The following is a 21,516-nucleotide window of genomic DNA, read 5'->3' on the forward strand; positions in this document are numbered from 1 at the left end:
CATGGCGATGGCCGTGGCCGCGGCTGCAGCCCCAGGACCGCCTAACGCAGATCGGCATAAGGTCCTTGGGGCGGGTATTGCAGGAGATCGCGCGCGCAACTCCATATGAGTGACTGAGTAGAGCGGAGACTGTTAGACGGCGGAACCACCGTCTAATTAACCTGTACAGCGCTGCAATCTAAGGCAGCGCTGTCCCGTCTGTAGTTGCGAAAGTGATCCGCTGTCATAGGCTGAAGCTTGTGTGCTGAGTTGGGCGGCCCTGCAACAAGGCCTTAAAGCTGCAGTGGCCTATTTTGTTAAAAAATGGCCTGGTCTTTAGGGGGGGTTAACACTGCGGTCCTCAAGTGGGTAAGTAGCTACAGGTGCCCCCAAGTATAAGGTAGCTAGAGGAACCTCAGTATTAAGTAGCTAGAGGTGCCCCTGACTGAAGGGAGAGATGGTCAGTGGAATGCAGAGAGCAGGGTGAGTAACCTCTCATTTACACACTCATCAGGACTCTGCGTAGGGAAGAAAGGAGGGAGGCGCTCAGGGAGGGGAGTGAGCCACCTATCCATCATCAGGCACCTGTAGGCACGTGCCTACAGTGCCTTATGGTAAATCCGGCCCTGAAACAGTATCTTTATACTGCAGACAGTACGTCTACGGGACTCCGGGTATCAGCTACTGATTGGAATGAAGTTCAATCCTTGAGTACAGTTTTTAACTAGTTATGTCCCCCTTTCCCGTATGCCTTATTGCACCCTATCCACTTTCTAACCAATCCAAACTGGAGATGGGCTTGAACATGCAATGCCAATTTCATACAAAAAAACCACAAACTGACATGTCCAAATAGGTCACAGCCATCACCTCCAGAAGCATATGCTATTGCAAATGGCTTTTGACAGGGTTTATAACCAAGCACTAAAAAGCAGAGTTCGGCTTTAATGTGGACCTGTCAGTGAAATTTTTGGGTGAACAAAGGGCTAAAATGAAGGAATATGAATGCACTTGGCACTATAATGAGTTTTCCTAGAAGCTAACAGGTTCCCTTTAAGATGTTAGCAGTTGCTATGGGAAATAATGCTATTGCTTTATTCTTTGTTTCATAGTTCAGCTGCTGTGATGGCAAATAAATGAGAAGCACAGACTGATGTGTATAAAATCAATACTGAGAATTCAAGCCTTGTCACACAGCACTGAGCTGCACTCCGGGAGCATGAAGTATTTTATATGCATGTGTATATATTTAACAGAGCCAGCAACTCTCACGAATTAGACGTGTGATAAGAATGACAGGGAGCCACAGTATCGCAGAACATGACACTACTGTAATTCATCAGTAGAGACGAGCTTGTAGCTATTCATAGAACATGACTGCTCTCTACTGGCCAAAGTAAGAAATTGCATTCCTAGGTCTATAAGCAATAGTGTCAATGGACAAAAATGGTAATTTCAATACCCTAATTACTGTGACAGATCAGTGATCAGGCTAAAGTGGGTTTGGAGAGTAGTAGTCACATGAGCCCTGGCAGGGGGTTAAGGCCTATACCCAGCACACGATTTTCCCCATGGTTTTTCCGTGACTGGCGATTTTTTTTTTTTGAGTGAAGAGCGATCGTTTCCCCGATCTCGCAATGTGCGTACAGGGGCGCGATTATGAGAATTTCGCTAACCAACGCCTGCCGATAATGATCATCACGGTGGATCAGATCTTTAAGATCCCTGACGACGTTGTGCAAAGTGCAACGATTGCTTGACTTCCGGTTTGTGCCCGTTGTGTGCTGTAGTGTACATTGCATTATGTTGCGAGCAGGAAGAGGAATCAGCGAACACTCATTGTCAAGGGGAAGTTGCTGGACCCGTTAGGTGGTGAGTATTCAGCCTTAGGGAAAGGATTTAAAATGCTGGAGGTTAGAACACAATTTTTAAGTTACTGGGGACAGTCAGGGACGGATCTATTGGCAAGCGGGTATATTGCCCCAGGCGCAGTTTGTTGAATTCTTAAAAAGGCGGCAAAATTTGGATAGGGATTGGCAGTTTAGGCGCCAAAACCTGACCTTGCCCCAGGCGCAACTTGGTCTAGAGCCGTTCCTGGGGACAGTATTAAAATTATGAGCCCCAATATCCAGCACCCAAAACACCCAAGTCCACTGAATTTTGTGCTAAAGCGCCGTATACCAGTTTAAAGGTATTTAGAGTTCACTACAGTATACTATACAACCTTACTACCTCAGCAGCACTGGCTGCCATCAAAATAGGACTTCACTGCTCCCCCAGGATGTCCCCATAGCTAGATCAGACTCAGACTATGAGCTTAGCATCCCCTCCATGGGGTATCTGACAGCCTCAGTACTGGTTCAGAGGCCAGGCAAGGATTCAACAAAGGGACTTGGAAGGGATGTGTCAGTCAGGGGGATGGAGGCTTTACAAATGTGGGGAGGCATGGGCAGCACTGAGCAAATCTGGGCTACCAAACCAAGAAGTCCGGCCACACTGGATATGTTATTCAGAACTACAGATGGTCAATGAGATGCTAATACAACTTAGGGACCACTGACGTGTCATGGGAGTCCTGAGGGACAATAGCTGTGTCACAGGTGCCCTGTGAGCTACAAAGGCCCTGAGGGACCATAGCCATGTCACAAGGAATTGAGGGACTGAATTTGTCTAACAGGAGCACGAGGGACTACAGCTATGCCAAAATAAGGGACTGAAACCCTGTGACAAGAGCCTGAGCGATCACAGCCTTGTCATACGTGACTGAGGGATTTAAGCTATACCACAGTGGACTGAAGGACCACAGTTGTGTTGCAGAAAGCTACAGGGAGTGCAGAATTATTAGGCAAATGAGTATTTTGACCACATCATCCTCTTTATGCATGTTTTCTTACTCCAAGCTGTATAGGCTTGAAAGCCTACTACCAATTAAGCATTATAGGTGATGTGCATCTCTGTAATGAGAAGGGGTGTGGTCTAATGACATCAACACCCTATAGCAGGTGTGCATAATTATTAGGCAACTTCCTTTCCTTTGGCAAAATGGGTCAAAAGAAGGACTTGACAGGCTCAGAAAAGTAAAAAATAGTGATATATCTTGCAAAGGGATGCAGCACTCTTAAAATTGCAAAGCTTCTGAAGCGTGATCATCGAACAATCAAGTGTTTCATTCAAAATAGTCAACAGGGTCGCAAGAAGCGTGTGGAAAAACCAAAGTGCAAAATAACTGCCCATGAACTGAGAAAAGTCAAGCGTGCAGCTGCCAAGATGCCACTTGCCACCAGTTTGACCATATTTCAGATCTGCAACATCACTGGAGTGCCCAAAAGCACAAGGTGTGCAATACTCAGACACATGGCCAAGGTAAGAAAGGCTGAAAGACGACCACCACTGAACAAGACATACAAGCTGAAACGTCAAGACTGGGCCAAGAAATATCTCAAGACTGATTTTTCTAAGGTTTTATGGACTGATGAAATGAGAGTGAGTCTTGATGGGCCAGATGGATGGGCCAGTGGCTGGATTGGTAAAGGGCAGAGAGCTCCAGTCCGACTCAGACGCCAACAAGGTGGAGGTGGAGTACTGGTTTGGGCTGGTATCATCAAAGATGAGCTTGTGGGGCCTTTGTTGGGTTGAGGATGGAGTCAAGCTCAACTCCCAGTCCTACTGCCAGTTTCTGGAAGACACCTTCTTCAAGCAGTGGTACAGGAAGAAGTCTGCATCCTTCAAGAAAAACATGATTTTCATGCAGGACAATGCTCCATCACACGCGCCCAAGTACTCCACAGCGTGGCTGGCAAGAAAGGGTATAAAAGAAGAAAAACTAATGACATGGCCTCCTTGTTCACCAGATCTGAACCCCCATTGAGAACCTGTGGTCCATCATAAAATGTGAGATTTACAAGGAGGGAAAACAGTACACCTCTCTGAACAGTGTCTGGGAGGATGTGGTTGCTGCTGCACGCAATGTTGATGGTGAACAGATCAAAACACTGGCAGAATCCATGGATGGCAGGCTTTTGAGTGTCCTTGCAAAGAAAGGTGGCTATATTGGTCACTGATTTGTTTTTGAATGTCAGAAATGTATATTTGTAAATGTTGAGATGTTATATTGGTTTCACTGGTAAAAATAAATAATTGAAATGGGTATATATTTGTTTTTTGTTAAGTTGCCTAATAATTATGCACAGTAATAGTCACCTGCACACACAGATATCCCCCTAAAATAGCTAAAACTAAAAACAAACTAAAAACTACTTTCAAAAATATCAGCTTTGATATTAATGAGTTTTTTGGGTTCATTGAGAACATGGTTGTTGTTCAATAATAAAATTATTCCTCAAAAATACAACCTGCCTAATAATTCTGCACTCCCTGTAGATAGACCATAAGGTTAGTATTAGGAGTAGTGAGGGAGGATAGTGTTAGGAGTGGAGAGGGAAGGTTAGTATTAGGAGTGGAGAGGAAGGATAGTGTTAGGAGTGGCGAGGGAAGGTTAGTGTTAGGAGATGAGAGGGAGGATAGTGTTAGCAGTGGAGGGGAAGGTTAGTGTTAGGAGTGGAGATGGGAGAGGTTAGTGTTGGGAGTCGAGAGGGGGAAGATTAGTGTTAGGATAGAAAATGGCAGTTTGTGCAGATACCAATATAGGCCTCAATTCACAAAGCAGTTTAGACCGATCTATCGATTGTTCAGTAAAATACTGCATTAGGTATTGCAGAGGTACCCACACTTTTTCAACTTGCGAGCTACTAAGAAAATTATGATTTGAAAATGATCTACCAGGTAGACTCTACCTATAGATGAAAGCCACAACTGCAGCACATGCACAGCGGCAGTCCATTAGTGATTACCACATTCCACCAATCAATTAGATACAGAGTACTCCTCAGTAAGCTAAATAGATCAGAGTCTCAATATCATGCTTACAGTATCATGCTCAGTGTCCAACAAAATTCTAATCAGCACCTTGCTACTACACTGCTGTGCATAACTTCAGGACAGCAGATCATCCAAATCAAAGGGACCCAGTATGACGCGTATGTCACTCAGGTGGGCAGTGTGGGATCTACCTACAAGCCCTTTGGGATCTACCGGTAGATCTCGATGTACCTAATGGACACCCCTTTAGTAGTGTTCAAGTTGTATTCATGTAAAACTACCGAAAAAGTTAAAGTTAAAGATGAGCAAGGAGGAGAGGGGCAGACAGGGGAATATGTAAGAGGAAGTGGCCGCCAGCTAAGGTATCACCAGTGGCAGCCGCAGGGGGAGTGGGGAGACCCGCGGACCGGCAGAAAGCAGCCCACTGACTAACTGGGGGCCGCTGCTTTAGAGTACCTTACCAGATTAACTATTTTACAGAACGTCACCTGCATTCATTAAATCTTTGGTGAAGTAAAAAAAAAAAAAAATCAGAGATACAGAGTGTGGTAGTTTCCTAAACAGTTTTGATTTACTGATCGGCCCTTAGTAAATTGAGGCCATTGTAATTACCAGTAATATCCTGCTCCTTCTTTTACTAGAGGAACATTCACATTCACACCTCTAGCAAAACTGTCCCTGATCATGGCTTATATACTGAACACTTGCTATAGAAAAAAATGGAAAGCAGATATCAAAATAAGGAGGAGTAAGAGGGTCAATTAGAAATAAAAGAGCAAGAAAGGGAACTACAACAGAGCATTTTTAATACCCGTTCTGATGGAGAATAAAAGTCATTGGATTTGGGACTAAAGAATGCCCCTAACAGTAAGTAAGTTTAAATGTACTGTATTAGAAGACTTAAAGGACAACTGAAATGAGAGGGATATGGAGGCTGCCATACAGTGGCGGACATACGGCCGTGCAGGCCGTGCCGCCGCACAAGGGCCCCTGAAGTTCTGCTGCTTCAGGGGCCCATTAAGTATTGCAGGGTTTTTGTTTTTTTTTTTATGTTTTTTTTTTTTAACCTGGGGGGCCCAACTCCTGTCCTCCCCCCTCACCTCCCCCCCCCCCCCCTCATGCGGCGGGAGAGCGGAAAATACAAGAAGTCTCCGGCCGGGGCGGCAGCTGCCGCTTGGTCTCCAACTTTGGAGACATATCGGAAACTAAGCAGCAGCTGCCTCTAGCGTCTGCTGCAGCCCCGGCCGGAGACTTCCTGTATTTTCTGCTCTCCCGCCGGCTGCAGCGCATACCGGGAGGGGGGCCCCGAGGTGAGTGAGGGAGGATAGGAGTCGGGCCCCCCACCCGGATAGCTACCCACCCGGCTACCTTACCCACCCACCCGGCTACCTACCCCGCTACCTAACCATCCACCCGGCTACCTACCCGGCTACCTAACCAGGCTACCTACCCACCCACCCGGCTACCTAGCTACCCACCCGGCTACCTAACCACCCTGCCGGCTATCTACCTGGCTACCTACCCACCCGGCTACCTAACCACCCGGCTACCTAGCTACCCACCCGGCTACCTAACCACCCTGCCGGCTATCTACCTGGCTACCTACCCACCCGGCTACCTAACCACCCTGCCGGCTATCTACCTGGCTACCTACCCACCCGGCTACCTAGCTACCCACCCGGCTACCTAACCACCCTGCCGGCTACCTACCTGGCTACCTACCCACCCGGCTACCTAGCTACCCACCCGGCTACCTAACCACCCTGCCGGCTATCTACCTGGCTACCTACCCACCCGGCTACCTAGCTACCCACCCGGCTACCTAACCACCCTGCCGGCTATCTACCTGGCTACCTACCCACCCGGCTACCTACCCACCCGGCTACCTAGCTACCCACCCGGCTACCTAACCACCCTGCCGGCTACCTACCTGGCTACCTACCCACCCGGCTACCTAGCTACCCACCCGGCTACCTAACCACCCTGCCGGCTATCTACCTGGCTACCTACCCACCCGGCTACCTAGCTACCCACCCGGCTACCTAACCACTCTGCCGGCTATCTACCTGGCTACCTACCCACCCACCCGGCTACCTAACCACCCTGCTGGCTACCTACCCACCCGGCTACCTACCCACCCACCCGGCTACCTACCCACCCGGATACCTACCTACCCACCCGGCTACCTACCCACCCACCCGGCTACCTACCCACCCGGCTACCTACCCCGCTACCTAACCATCCACCCGGCTACCTACCCGGCTACCTAACCAGGCTACCTACCCACCCACCCGGCTACCTAGCTACCCACCCGGCTACCTAACCACCCTGCCGGCTATCTACCTGGCTACCTACCCACCCGGCTACCTAACCACCCGGCTACCTAGCTACCCACCCGGCTACCTAACCACCCTGCCGGCTATCTACCTGGCTACCTACCCACCCGGCTACCTAACCACCCTGCCACCTATCTACCTGGCTACCCACCCACCCGGCTACCTACCCACCCACCCGGCTACCTACCCACCCGGATACCTACCTACCCACCCGGCTACCTACCCACCCGGCTACCTAACCACCCACCCGGCTACCTACACACCCACCCGGCTACCTACCCACCAGGCTACCTACCTACCTACCCACCCGGCTACCTACCAACCCACCAGGCTACCTACCCACCCACCCAGCTACCTAACCACCCACCTACCCACCCACCAGGCTACCTACCCACCCGCCTACCCAGCCACCCACCAGGCTACCCACCCGGCTACCCAGCCACCCACCAGGCTACTTACCCACCCGGCTAAGGGCTACCTACCTACCCACCCGGCTGCCTACCTACCCACCAGGCTACCTATCCACCCAACCACCCATGGGAGCTGCGCGCCGGATGGAGGCTGGGACAGGAGGTCTGCTGCTGCAGGTGAGTAAATGTTTTTTTTTTATTATTTATTTTAGCAGGTGTATGTTCTGGGCAGGTCTGCCACATGATTGCGTGTATGTTCAGGGCAGGTCTGCCACATGATTGCGTGTATGTTCTGGGCAGGTCTGCCACATGATTGCATGTATGTTCTGGGCAAATTTGCTACATGATTGCATGTGTTTTCTGGGCAAATCTGCCGACATGATTGCACGTATTTTCTGGGCATATCTGCCGACATGATTGCAGGTATTTTCTGGGCATATCTGCCGACATGATTGCAGGTATTTTCTGGGCATATCTGCCGACATGATTGCAGGTATTTTCTGGGCATATCTGCCGACATGATTGCACGTATTTTCTGGGCATATCTGCCGACATGATTGCACGTATTTTCTGGGCATATCTGCCGACATGATTGCACGTATTTTCTGGGCATATCTGCCGACATGATTGCACGTATTTTCTGGGCATATCTGCCGACATCATTGCACGTATTTTCTGGGCATATCTGCCGACATCATTGCACGTATTTTCTGGGCATATCTGCCGACATCATTGCACGTATTTTCTGGGCATATCTGCCGACATCATTGCACGTATTTTCTGGGCATATCTGCCGACATCATTGCACGTATTTTCTGGGCATATCTGCCGACATGATTGAATGTATTTTCTGGGCAAATCTGCTCACATTATGATTGCATGTATGTTCTGGGCAAATTTGCTACATGATTGCATGTGTTTTCTGGGCAAATCTGCCGACATGATTGCACGTATTTTCTGGGCATATCTGCCGACATGATTGCAGGTATTTTCTGGGCATATCTGCCGACATGATTGCAGGTATTTTCTGGGCATATCTGCCGACATGATTGCAGGTATTTTCTGGGCATATCTGCCGACATGATTGCACGTATTTTCTGGGCATATCTGCCGACATGATTGCACGTATTTTCTGGGCATATCTGCCGACATGATTGCACGTATTTTCTGGGCATATCTGCCGACATGATTGCACGTATTTTCTGGGCATATCTGCCGACATCATTGCACGTATTTTCTGGGCATATCTGCCGACATCATTGCACGTATTTTCTGGGCATATCTGCCGACATCATTGCACGTATTTTCTGGGCATATCTGCCGACATCATTGCATGTATTTTCTGGGCATATCTGCCGACATCATTGCACGTATTTTCTGGGCATATCTGCCGACATGATTGAATGTATTTTCTGGGCAAATCTGCTCACATTATGTGTATTTTCTTGAGAAAACCTGCACAATTATGTGAATTTTCTGGGGAAAGGGTCACCAAAACTTGGGCCCACTGTCTTTGCGTTGCACTTTTCAAGGGAACCTGAGGTGAGAATAATATTGAGGCTGCCATATTTCTCTCCTTTTAAGCAATACCAGTTGCCTGGTTGCCGTTCTGGCCGTTCTGGTCCTCTGCCTCTTATTCTTTCAACCATGACCCCATGCAGCAGGTCAGGGGTTTCTGACAATATTGTCAGAACTGAGAAGATTAAGCTGCATGCTTGTTGCTGGTGTAATTCAGTTTATTACTGCAGCCAAATAGATCAGCAGGGCCGCCAGGCAACTAGTATTGTTTAAAAGGAAATAAATATGGCAGCCTCCATATCACTCTCACCCCGGGATCACTTTAAATTACAGTTAGCTCCGCCCTTATCCGGTCATTGCCACGCCCATTTTTTGCCGCGGCGCTACGCGCCGCAGGTTCTATCCACGCCCATTTTTTGCCGCGGCGCGCTTCGCGCGCCGCAGGTTATAGCTGCACCCATTTTTTGACGCGGCGCGCTTTGCGCGCCGCAGGTCAGGGGGCCCACAATTGATATTTTGCACAGGGGCCCACTGCTGCCTGTGTCCGCCACTGCTGCCATATTAGTTTTCTTTTAAGCAATACCAGTTGCCTGCCTGTCTGTCCTGCTGATCCTCTGCCTTTAACACTTTTAGCCATAGACCCTGAACAAGCATGCGGCAGATTAGGTGTTTCTGACATTATTGTCAGATCTGACAAGATTAGCTGCATGCTTGTTTCTAGTGCTATTAAGACACTACTGCAGCCAAACAGATTAGCGGAGCTTCCAGGCAACTGGTATTGTTTAAAGGAAATAAATATGGCAGCTTCCATAGTCTTCTCACTTCAACTGTACTTTAATGGAAAGAAATATTTCTTAACATAAAGCTGTAATGGCAGCAATGATCCAGTAGAAGGCATCAGTGATGCATTTTTACACAGTGAATTAAATGTTTAACGTGGATTTCCAATCATGGAAAAGTGGAAACTTAAGATAAGAAAGTGGTTTTACTAAATGTAAAATTTATATCTAATAGAACTTTCAATAATCCACAGTGGCCTCAATTCACCAAGCTTTAACAAACACTTTATCGAACGTTTGATAATTTACCTCATGGGTAAAAACTAATTTTGCATTCACTAAGGTGTTATAGATTTATTGAACGTTTTATCGATAAAACATTCAAAAAATATATAACACTTTAGTGAATTCAAAATTAGATTTTACCCATGAGGTAAATTATCAAACGTTCAAAAAAGTGTTTAATAAAGCTTAGTGAATTGAGGCCATTGTGTGCACAAAGGTTTTTCTACAAAAGACAAAGTGTGATCCAGTGAGGAAACGCATACAATATAGATAGGGATCCAAAGGGTTGTAGAGGGTTAATGACTGATGAACTTTTTGAGCAGGAGAGTCTATTGAAAAGAGAGATCACCTGTTAAGGTGCCCATACACTCGTCAGATTGGCAGCCTTTGATATGAGCGACCGGAGCGGTCGCTCAGGGCGCCGGCTTCCAAGGGGGGCACCTACAGGGAGTGCAGAATTATTAGGCAAGTGGTATTTTTGAGGAATAATTTTATTATTGAACAACAACCATGTTCTCAATGAACCCAAAAAACTCATTAATATCAAAGCTGAATATTTTTGAAAGTAGTTTTTAGTTTGTTTTTAGTTTTAGCTATTTTAGGGGGATAGCTGTGTGTGCAGGTGACTATTACCGTGCATAATTATTAGGCAACTTAACAAAAAACAAATATATACCCATTTCAATTATTTATTTTTACCAGTGAAACCAATATAACATCTCAACATTCACAAATATACATTTCTGACATTCAAAAACAAAACAAAAACAAACCAGTGACCAATATAGCCACCTTTCTTTGCAAGGACACTCAAAAGCCTGCCACCCATGGATTCTGTCAGTGTATTGATCTGTTCACCATCAACATTGCGTGCAGCAGCAACCACAGCCTCCCAGACACTGTTCAGAGAGGTGTACTGTTTTCCCTCCTTGTAAATCTCACATTTTATGATGGACCACAGGTTCTCAATGGGGTTCAGATCTGGTGAACAAGAAGGCCATGTCATTAGTTTTTCTTCTTTTATACCCTTTCTTGCCAGCCACGCTGTGGAGTACTTGGACGCGTGTGATGGAGCATTGTCCTGCATGAAAATCATGCTTTTCTTGAAGGATGCAGACTTCTTCCTGTACCACTTCTTGAAGAAGGTGTCTTCCAGAAACTGGCAGTAGGACTGGGAGTTGAGCTTGTCTCCATCTGTGACGAACATTACGGAAAAGTCGTGCGCTAGCGCCATCGACTTTCGCATGGTCGTGCACAGTTCCTGTCAGTCTTGGGTAAATGCACAATAGATGTCAATTTCCCTCTCTCTTACTAAGAGAGGGCAGCCCTCCCCCACATCCTGTTCAGGTCAGGTGGCCAGACCACCTGGGCAGCAGCCATTTGGTCACACAGCTCATGTTCCACCAAACCAGCTCAAACTGGTTGAACTTCAAATTTCCCTCCAAGTTTATAGCTTCACACAATGGGAACATTTACTTTATTAATAATTCAAGATGGGTTTGGCACAGAAAGACAACAAACACATTTCCTGATACCCAGAAATCAGTTCTATCACTCACATGATTTATAATTTTCTGGCTATCAGGAATCAATAGAGAGACCACTTTATCCGGCCTGCGTAGAGCAAATTCGACAGACTAGGCGTGTATAGTCTCATTTAATAAGAGTCGCATGCTGCTTATGAATATGGTCTCGGAGAAAAATCTATAATAAAAACTATTGTTTAAGAAAAAAAAGAAAAATCTATAATAAAAACTATTGTTTAAGAATATGGTCTCGGATTTGCGATGCACCCATCTGGGGCGGAATTACACAAATTATTAATAATTGGTACATTCCTTGCTCCAAGTCTGTGGGTGGCAACCTGACTGCCAGGAGGTAACCCTGCCTCAAACACACCTACTTTCCAGGTAGTGACCGCCCCAAAACTCTGGTCAGTAAAAAGCGTTTGCAAGGAACTCCTCCCAGTTCTCCAAATTCCATCGACTAAGGAACGTCTATGCAGGCGCTAAGGAGAGCCAGCGCCTGCAGTGTACAAAGGACTTTTAAACTGAATGCCTACTTTTAAACTGGACTATTTTCTTCATGCTTCAAATGGACTGCTCAGCTAACTAAGTAAGAACTTTCTGATTTTATTCCTTTTATTTTTAAGCTCTGTGTTTTATATGTTAATAGGTGTATATAACTGTATGTAATGCATTTGTGTTATTAAACGTTTAAAAATCGTTTAGCGGTTATGACCTGTTGCTGAACATACACAATCGTACCTATTTTCCTGAACTCGCTACCCTGTGTTTAATAGAAGTATACACCTTTATAACCCGTATGCGAGAACCCGGCCCAGATATAAAGATCTGACCCAGGTTCCTGCATACTGCTAAGGGTTAATAGAGCGTTCTCGAAGTCCTAGTAAAATTACAGTAGCGGGCTGTGTAACTCGCTTGGTGGCAGATCTTTGAATTGTGTATGTGTGTGGAGTGATTCGGTTGGTATCAGAACGCTCCCTTTGCGCGTCAGTTCATCAAATTGCGAACGCGGGTTACCCTTCGTGATGAACAAATGACCGTGTAAGAGGATTTCTGACGCTGATCGATTTACCCCATCCGCAGACCGGCCTAGCGGTCTGTGACACCATCCTCAACCCGAAAAGGCCCCACAAGCTCATCTTTGATGATACCAGCCCAAACCAGTACTCCACCTCCACCTTGCTGGCGTCTGAGTCGGACTGGAGCTCTCTGCCCTTTACCAATCCAGCCACGGGCCCATCCATCTGGCCCATCAAGACTCACTCTCATTTCATCAGTCCATAAAACCTTAGAAAAATCAGTCTTGAGATATTTCTTGGCCCAGTCTTGACGTTTCAGCTTGTGTGTCTTGTTCAGTGGTGGTCGTCTTTCAGCCTTTCTTACCTTGGCCATGTCTCTGAGTATTGCACACCTTGTGCTTTTGGGCACTTCAGTGATGTTGCAGCTCTGAAATATGGCCAAACTGGTGGCAAGTGGCATCTTGGCAGCTGCATGCTTGACTTTTCTCAGTTCTTGGGCAGTTATTTTGCGCCTTGGTTTTTCCACACGCTTCTTGCGACCCTGTTGACTATTTTGAATGAAGCGCTTGATTGTTCGATGATCACGCTTCAGAAGCTTTGCATTTTTAAGAGTGCTGCATCCCTTTGCAAGATATCTCACTATTTTTGACTTTTCTGAGCCTGTCAAGTCCTTCTTTTGACCCATTTTGCCAAAGGAAAGGAAGTTGCCTAATGATTATGCACACCTGATATAGGGTGTTGATGTCATTAGACCACACCCCTTCTCATTACAGAGATGCACATCACCTAATATGCTTAATTGGTAGTAGGCTTTCGAGCCTATACAGCTTGGAGTAAGACAACATGCATATAGAGGATGATGTGGTCAAAATACTAATTTGCCTAATAATTCTGCACTCCCTGTATAGCTGAGAGCACCTACACCTGACAACTATACTGAGAGCACCTACACCTGACTTCCTATATTGGGGGCACCTATAGCTGGCTACCTATACTGAGGGAGTGCATCTACTCCTGGCTACCTATACTGAGGGAGTGCATCTACTCCTGGCTACCTATACTGAAGGAACCAACACCTAGCTACCTATACTGGAGGCACCTAAGCCTGGCTACCTATGGTGGGAGACCTACAATTGACTTTCTATACTGGAGGAACTTATGCTTGGCTACCTATATTGCGGGAATCTTACACGTGAGATCCTATACTGGGGGCACCTATACCTGGCTACCTATCTATACTGAGTCTGATGGCGTTTTTTTTTTGGGGGGGGGGCGCTGGGGCAATAACGTGTGGTGCTAATTGTCGGTGCTGTGCGATCATTCCAAATTGGGGGGGCTAACTGTCCCACTGATTATTTTTATTAATATTCCTGAAAGGTTTCAGCCTTCATCTTTTAAGTTTATTCAGGATAATGCACTCTTTCCATCCATTTTGTGGTTATTAATATTTTTTTTTCTATTATACATATGTGATGCGTCACAAAGATCTGAGCATTTGGCATGATGTGTCATGACTTCAGAAAGGTTGGGAATCACTGTCCTAGGAGTTAACTCAGGAGAGAAGTTGAATTGCATATGGGCCTGTGTGTGTGCGTGTGCGCGTGCATGCGTAAGTGTGTGGGCATGCACGAAGCAGATGAAGGGGGGGCACAAAAATCAGATTTCGCTCAGGGCGCTGTGAAACCTAAGGCCGGCCCTGAATGCATCTGATGATCTATCTGATGCGTTTTTAGAACATTTTTTACCAGAATAGAATTCCAATAGATTTCAGTGTGAAATCTATTGAAATTCGATCTGATGGCATTTTTTTGCCATCAGATTTCCATTAAGGCCAATGCAAACTGATAAGCAATCTCATCAGATCGACCTAAATTTTCCACCCTGCCAGTTCGATGGAAATCCATCGAAATCGGCCATCGATCGGCCAACCGATTTGCAAACGATCAATTGATCGATCAATCGGCATCGATCGGTCGGCCAGAAAATCGGCTGAGTGTATGGGCCCCTTAACTATCTAAAACCACATTGTGTACAACACTCAGGGGGACATTTATCAAGAGTCTCTGAGACAAAATATTAGTAGGTGTTTAGAAATCCGTGCAGAATGGTCTTAGACATCCTAAGAAATCACTAAATAGTACAGATTCCTTCTTTAACTTTCAGGAATAGGAGTTAGGAAGGTCTCTCAGGCAGTGCAGTGTGTGCGGGAAATTACTGTTGCTGAGGTAACCAACACATCTGCTGTCAGCAGGCTCTGAATGAGGGGGGAGGAGCCCTTCACAAATCACATCTAGCCTGCACTGCTGCACTATCTGGAGAACAGCTATGAAGCACTTCTTTATCTGCAGCAGTTTAGGGATGGATTTGCAGTTATCTTAACTGTAGTGCAGCTCTAGAAATCCAAGCTAAACTGCCACTATTACGAAGGATTTGAGAAGTTTCTTACTATCATGCAGAACAGTTCCTCTGCTGGTTAGAACAGTTTTAGAAGAAAAAACTGTCGGTAATGCTTTAATAAATCTGGCCCACATGCTGTTAGGCCACCTGGCAAGTAAATGGGATAGACTCACGTATTTCTACACGGGGGAATACATATTTATTTTGCACAACCCCTGGTACAAGATACTACACTTTATCTTACAGAAGAACTGTACTGATAATATAGTAATGAACAAAATTGCTCATTTTTACAATATTACTTTATAAATGATTTAGCCAGTGTTTGCCCATTGTAAAATGTGTTAAAATTCTGAATGTAAATCAGGTGAGGAAACAAGTAGTAACATCTTTGGATGCTGGCAGGTGCATCGCTGTGGAATGTTTGTTTACTTTTTGTTCCAAAGACAGTAGAAATAATACCTGGTCTCCCAGAATGCTCTGGGAAGAGAAACAGCCTAGGCTGTGACATTACTGGAAGGGCAGGGCTACATACCAAGAAAGAAGTAAGTTAAAGAGACTCTGAAGTCTTATTTTTTCCCTGTTTTTTTATTTAATTTTGTTAAGCATTATATCCTAAGTGGAATCACTACAATCCAGCCACAAAACAAGTGTTTTTTTAATAGAGAAAAAAAACCTACAACGTTCCACGACTTTGCAGGGCGCAGATTGTGCTGCCCTGGAGAGGCAGAGCTTTGCGCTGTAGCTCTGCCTCTCCGCAATCAATCTCCGTGGATCTCTGCCTCCTCTCCGCCCCTCTCAGTGAAAGAAGACTGAGAGGGGCGGGGAGAGGCGGCGATCGGCAGAGATTGACTGCGGAGGAGGCAGAGATACAGCTCAAAGCTCTGCCTCTTCAAGGAATTAAAGCCATACGAGCCCAGTAACTCTGCTGGGCTTTTTCTCTATTAAAAAACACTTGTTTTGCGGCGGGATTGCGGTGATTCCACTTAGGATATAATGCTTAACAAGACTAAATTAAAAAAAAAAAAAAAAAACAGGGAAAAAGCCATGCTGCCCCGCCCTCGACTGCCCCTGTGCAGTAGCACAGAGCAACTCATGCACGAGCAGCTCCAGTTTACTGTGCAGGGCCGGGCCGAGGCAGAGGCAAGAGAGGCTCCAGCCTCAGGGCGCATTGTAGGAGGGGGCGCACAACTCACTCAGCTTTCATTCCCCTATTGTGTTTGAATCAGAGAGAAATAAGAAAAGGGGATACATGGCAGTGACTGCAAGCCAGATAACTAGAGAGTAAGGTGTTGGGGGAGTTGGGGGCCCTGGGGCGCCTCTTAGGCCTGGTGCACACCAGAGGAGTTTTTCTGAGCGTTTTGAGTTTTTAAATCTGCTGCTAATGTTATCCTATGTGTCTGTGCACACTGGAGCAATGAGGTTTTGTAAAAAACCCCATGGCATTACATTGGGAAGAGCTTTTAGAGGTTTCAAAAGCTCTTCCCAATGTAATGCTATGGGTTTTTTACAAAACCTCATTGCTCCAGTGTGCACAGACACATAGGATAACATTAGCAGCAGATTTAAAAACTCAAAACGCTCAGAAAAATTCCTCTGGTGTGCACCAGGCCTTAGTCTAATAGCAATCAGTGTGTGGCGGCTGAGGTGGGAGGGATGGGGGGGCGCACTTTAGTGTCTCAGCCTTGGGTGCTGGAGGACCTAGTCCCAGCTTTGTGCGCGGCCATACTTACTCAGGCGCAGTATGGCCATGCCCGTGCCTGAAGAAGAACCAGACAGCGATGAGTGGCCAGGGTTTAAATACCAGTGCTGTAGCCCCACCCCGCTACAACTAACTTGCGGAATTGCGGGCTATCGCAGGATGAGGACGGCGTCTATGCCGTTCCCAGAGGCCTGCCAGAACGGAGTCTTAAGAGGCCTTCGCTGGACCCCTGGACTGGTGAGTATAACAGTCACTGAGCACCACTATAGCCATCATTTATATTATGGCCTATGGTGGCGCCCAAATCATCGTCTTACCAGGAGAAATATAGATCAACTTAATGATTATTGAGCCCAATCAGTAATACTGGTTGATTTGTATTTTCTGAGACTATCCATCTGCAGCATTGTGTTAATATCAGACAGCAGAATATCCACCACACTGAAATGCTGTATGACTTTAGTGGAGTGTTTTTACCCTGCATTATCTACTGGCAATAGAGGATGGAGCTATACACCGTTCTTTTGGGGGGGTTGTTTTTTTAAGCACACACAGACTATCATGTATTATAACTAGCTAAAGGTTTTCAAAAAGATGCCAACAATTCCAAGTTCATGGAGATTTTATGCAAATTGCACCAATGAAATGCTGCTGTATTTGACTAGCCCAGTTGCAAATTGCATATATGTATATATAATTTGCAGCAACTTGGAATTATGAGCATCTCAATGACCAGTCCTGAAACTAACTATCAAAATAAGTCTCCTTTAACCACCAAAACAGTAGCTCCTAGACTAGGGATGGAGATGGAGCAACAAAGTGCTGTCAGACTTTGATGGTGACCTTCCTGGTAGGACGACAGGGCAGAGTGATGACTCATCAAGGTACTGCTGGTCTTCACTGTTTAGTCAGCATATTCTGATCTCCCTGTGTTTGCTCTTTCTCATCTGTACTCTTACTGTACACTGTAGCCTTGACACATGCTCAGCCTGCCCAAATGCAGCCATAGCTTCTCCCATTCCCCAGTTTTCTCTCATTCTAATGACAATATTGACAGTTACAGATTTCTCTTACCTCATTGAAGAACACTTTTGAAGTCTGTTGACCTGTCAGAGTTTTTAATGGTTTTGCTGAACTTCTCCAGGTCCTTCCAAAGAAATGGTGGTAAGTGAAATCAAATAATGACAATCGGACCTGATATTGATTGTCAGTACCAACATCTGAAGCCCCCTATAAAGAAAAAGAATAATAATGATATAGATCCAAGCCCTCCTACTTTCATGCTAGATGTAATAAGTACATTGAACCTGTCACTTGCACTTTTGTTATAATAAGGTCAGCTTAGTGATATTTTGGGTTCATGAACTTGATAAATAAAACTTTTATGTTGAAACCATTTTTTGCAACCAACCATTTTCTAGATGCAAGTCCATTTATTTTAGGATGAAATGTTACTATACCATCTACCCAATGTCATTGCACACAGTCCCTACTCTCCTCCAGTCTCCGCATTCAATCCTTAATAAGACAATAAAAGCATTATCTGTGCTGCTGATAGTCTCCTCCATATCAGTAACAGGAGGCATACTATTTAGACAATAAATATTTCAGCTTTGCAAACCAGATATGTGAATTATCACTAGAGATGGTCAGCGAGATGCTAGTAATTCAGCTTGTACGCAACTTGGAATTGGGCCAATAGAACTGTCAGCAAGAGCATATAAACTGTCTGATTCCAAACTGCATACAATTTGTATGAAATCTGCATGCAAACCAGATTTATCAGTATCTCACTGACCACCTCTGTTTATCAATAATCTATGCTCATGTTACCATTAGCGACTGGTTACAAAACAAATGAAAAAGCAATGATTAACGTTTGATTTCTTTATTCCAAAAACAAAATGCGCATTACGATAATACGTTTTATGGCCTATAGCCGCTACCTCAGGTCAATGCAGGCGCCAAAACAACAAGAGCTTGACAAACAACTTTGTCAAGCTCTGAGCGCCTTGTTAGGCACGGAAAAGGGCCAGCATTAAATTACATTGCCGATCACACATTAAATGGATGGGCCTTTATAGTGATTAACAATCAAGATGGCTGAATGGCATATGTGACCACTCTAATAGATAAATAGCAGTAACATGTGTGCTCATAATTATAAGCTGGTTGTATTATTTTAACTGTATGCAAAAAGGTGCTTGCTATATAGGCAGTAGGAATGGTCATGACTAAGCCTAATGACCATTCCCATGTGTTCTCAGGTTTCCTGTTAGAATCAAAGGAAGTTTTGGAAGTTTGGAATACATAAAAAAACACCATCAGGCCTATTAGTATGCTCGCTGCCTGTACTGTATGCTTTTGCATTTTGCGATATTAACACTAGTAGCATTACTTCAGTCATTACTTTTAATGTCTCACTTTCCATTTCCCAGTTTACATCCTACTTCCTGCCCCCTACTTCATAGTATACATGGACTGGCCTTCATTTCCAATACTCACATTCCACCTGTACTTGAGAGGAAAGCTGAACTGAAAATAAGCTGATGAGATAAACAATGGTACTTACAGTCCTACTCCTATACAGGAGTTTCCTAGAATCCAACATTCTAATTTTGTGTTTAAAAGCTAGAAACTTAAAGAGACTCTAAAGCCAAAATAAATTCTTTTTTTTACCTTCTATTTATGTTGAGCAGTATCAGTAAACCTGAAACACTGCATTCAGGTGGCAGAACGAGGGGTTTATACCCCCCCCCCCAAATCCCCAGGGCAAATTGTGGGCAGCGCTTCCTGTAAGAGGCAGAGCTTAGCGCTGTAGCTCTGCCTCTACTGTAGTCAATCTGCACCGATCGCTGCCTCTCCCCGCCCCTCTCAGTCTACCTTCACAGAGAGGGATGGGGAGAGGCGGAGATCCGCGCACAGATTGACTTCAGTAGAGGCAGAGCTACATGGCAAAGCTCTGCCTCCCTGGGCAGCAAAATCAATGACTTTGAAAGTCGTGGATGTTTGTCCCGGGATTTGGGGGATCTAAAACCCTGTTTTTGCAGCGGGAATGCGGCGTTTCAGGTCTACTGATACTGCTTAACATAAATAGAAGGTAAAAAGAAGATTTTACAATGGCTTCAGACTCTCTTTAAGTTTAACATTTTTATTGTTTCATGTGAAGGATGACCATTTTGATGTCCACGCTATCCTGAATGCACAATGGTACATTCACAGGGTATTCTGTATGTATACACTGTGCTTGTTGCAGTGTTTATTGCCTTGCTTATACTATGCACCAATGTGCACTCTGCCCGGGTCCACTACTGTCGCTGCTGCCACAGATGGTAAGCACCTCAGTACCAATGGGGGCCCAGGTAAAAAATAATCAACTTCAGGGGATCCTAATTGGATTGAGGCAGACCAATGGGAATCCTTCCTCCCTTAGGGAGGATTTTCATTGGTTTGCCACTCAGGAGACATGGAGTGGTGAACCAATAAAAATCCTCCCCAAAGAGGTAGGAGTCGGACTCCCACTAGTCTGTTTAAATCCAATGGGGAGCCAGGGTGGTTTATGCCTCAGCTCCCATTGGTATAGTGGTGATTGTCCAGAAGATACAGAGAGGGTGACACAAGAAAGAAGAAGGCAACCAGAGAAGGCAGAAGTTGATGGTGACAGAAGGCAGAAAGTGACAGAGGAAGGCAGAAGATGGAGGTGATGGAAGAAAGCAGAATATTAAGGTGAGAGAAGAAGGCAGAAGGTGACAGAAGAACAGAAGAAAGTGCAGGAATATATATGGCAAATAGACTAGTGAGAATGGACACTGTCAGTTCTCATAGGCTTTCATTGTTTCCATTGGCATCTGCACCACATGCCTTGCTCAGGAAATCAAGCAGGTTGGAACTTTAAGCCCCTTTTACTGGTATTGATACAATGGACCCACTGGAAAATGTATCAGTGTAAGTGGATCCTATATTTAACATAAAAGTTGTTCCTTTGCAAGGGATACGGGTGAGGTGTTAACCCTTTTGGATGGTTTTCAGGTGTTACCCAATGATATGCTTGTAGGTATCGATGTCGAGGCCCTATACACGTCCATACCGCACCATGTTGGTATTGCGGCAATTGAATTTTTTCTTACTGAAGTCACAATGAAAGGAAACAATTCATATTGGAACTACTTGAGATAGTTTTAACCAGAAACTGTTTTAGATTTGGTGGTAACTTTTATCGCCAGATCAGGGGGACGTCGATGGGGGCGGCGTGTGCTCCAGCATATGCCTGTCTGCACCTCGGCTTCTGGGAGCGGAGCGAGGAGTATAGCAATGTGGCATTTGGGGCACACGCCGCCTGTTGGATTCGTTTTATAGATGACGTCGTCCTGGTCTGGCGAGGCACAAGAGGCGATCTAGCGGTTTTTCTTGACCACTTGAACATGAATGATCGGAATATCTCACTTACTCATGTAGTAGACAGTAAGGAAATTAGTTTCCTGGATCTTCTGATCAGGAAAGATGACGAAGGAATCTCTACCTGTACTTTCAGGAAACCAACAGCTGGCAACATGTTGCTGCATGCCTCGAGCTTCCATCCCCAGACTCAGATCCGGGGTATCCCTTTGGGTCAGTTTCTGCGTATTCGCAAGAATTGCTCAAGGGAAAGTGATTTTATCGGTGAAGCTGAGGCTATGACAGCAAGATT

The 21,516-nt window shown here is 45.5% G+C and overlaps 1 protein-coding gene across 3 annotated transcripts in view; it reads right to left on the bottom strand.

Moving 5' to 3' along the window:
• The window catches only part of NPHP4 (nephrocystin 4), a 486,557-nt gene that overhangs the window by 404,199 nt on the left and 60,842 nt on the right, over positions 1-21,516 (bottom strand). For all 3 annotated transcript variants that reach the window (XM_068240494.1, XM_068240492.1, XM_068240493.1), the window contains one exon: positions 17,904-18,059. In XM_068240494.1, the coding sequence (XP_068096595.1) occupies positions 17,904-18,059 (156 nt within the window). The remainder of the gene's footprint in view (positions 1-17,903; positions 18,060-21,516) is intronic.

The sequence above is a fragment of the Hyperolius riggenbachi genome, chromosome 6, assembly GCF_040937935.1.
Source record: "Hyperolius riggenbachi isolate aHypRig1 chromosome 6, aHypRig1.pri, whole genome shotgun sequence".
Lineage (NCBI taxonomy): Eukaryota > Metazoa > Chordata > Amphibia > Anura > Hyperoliidae > Hyperolius > Hyperolius riggenbachi.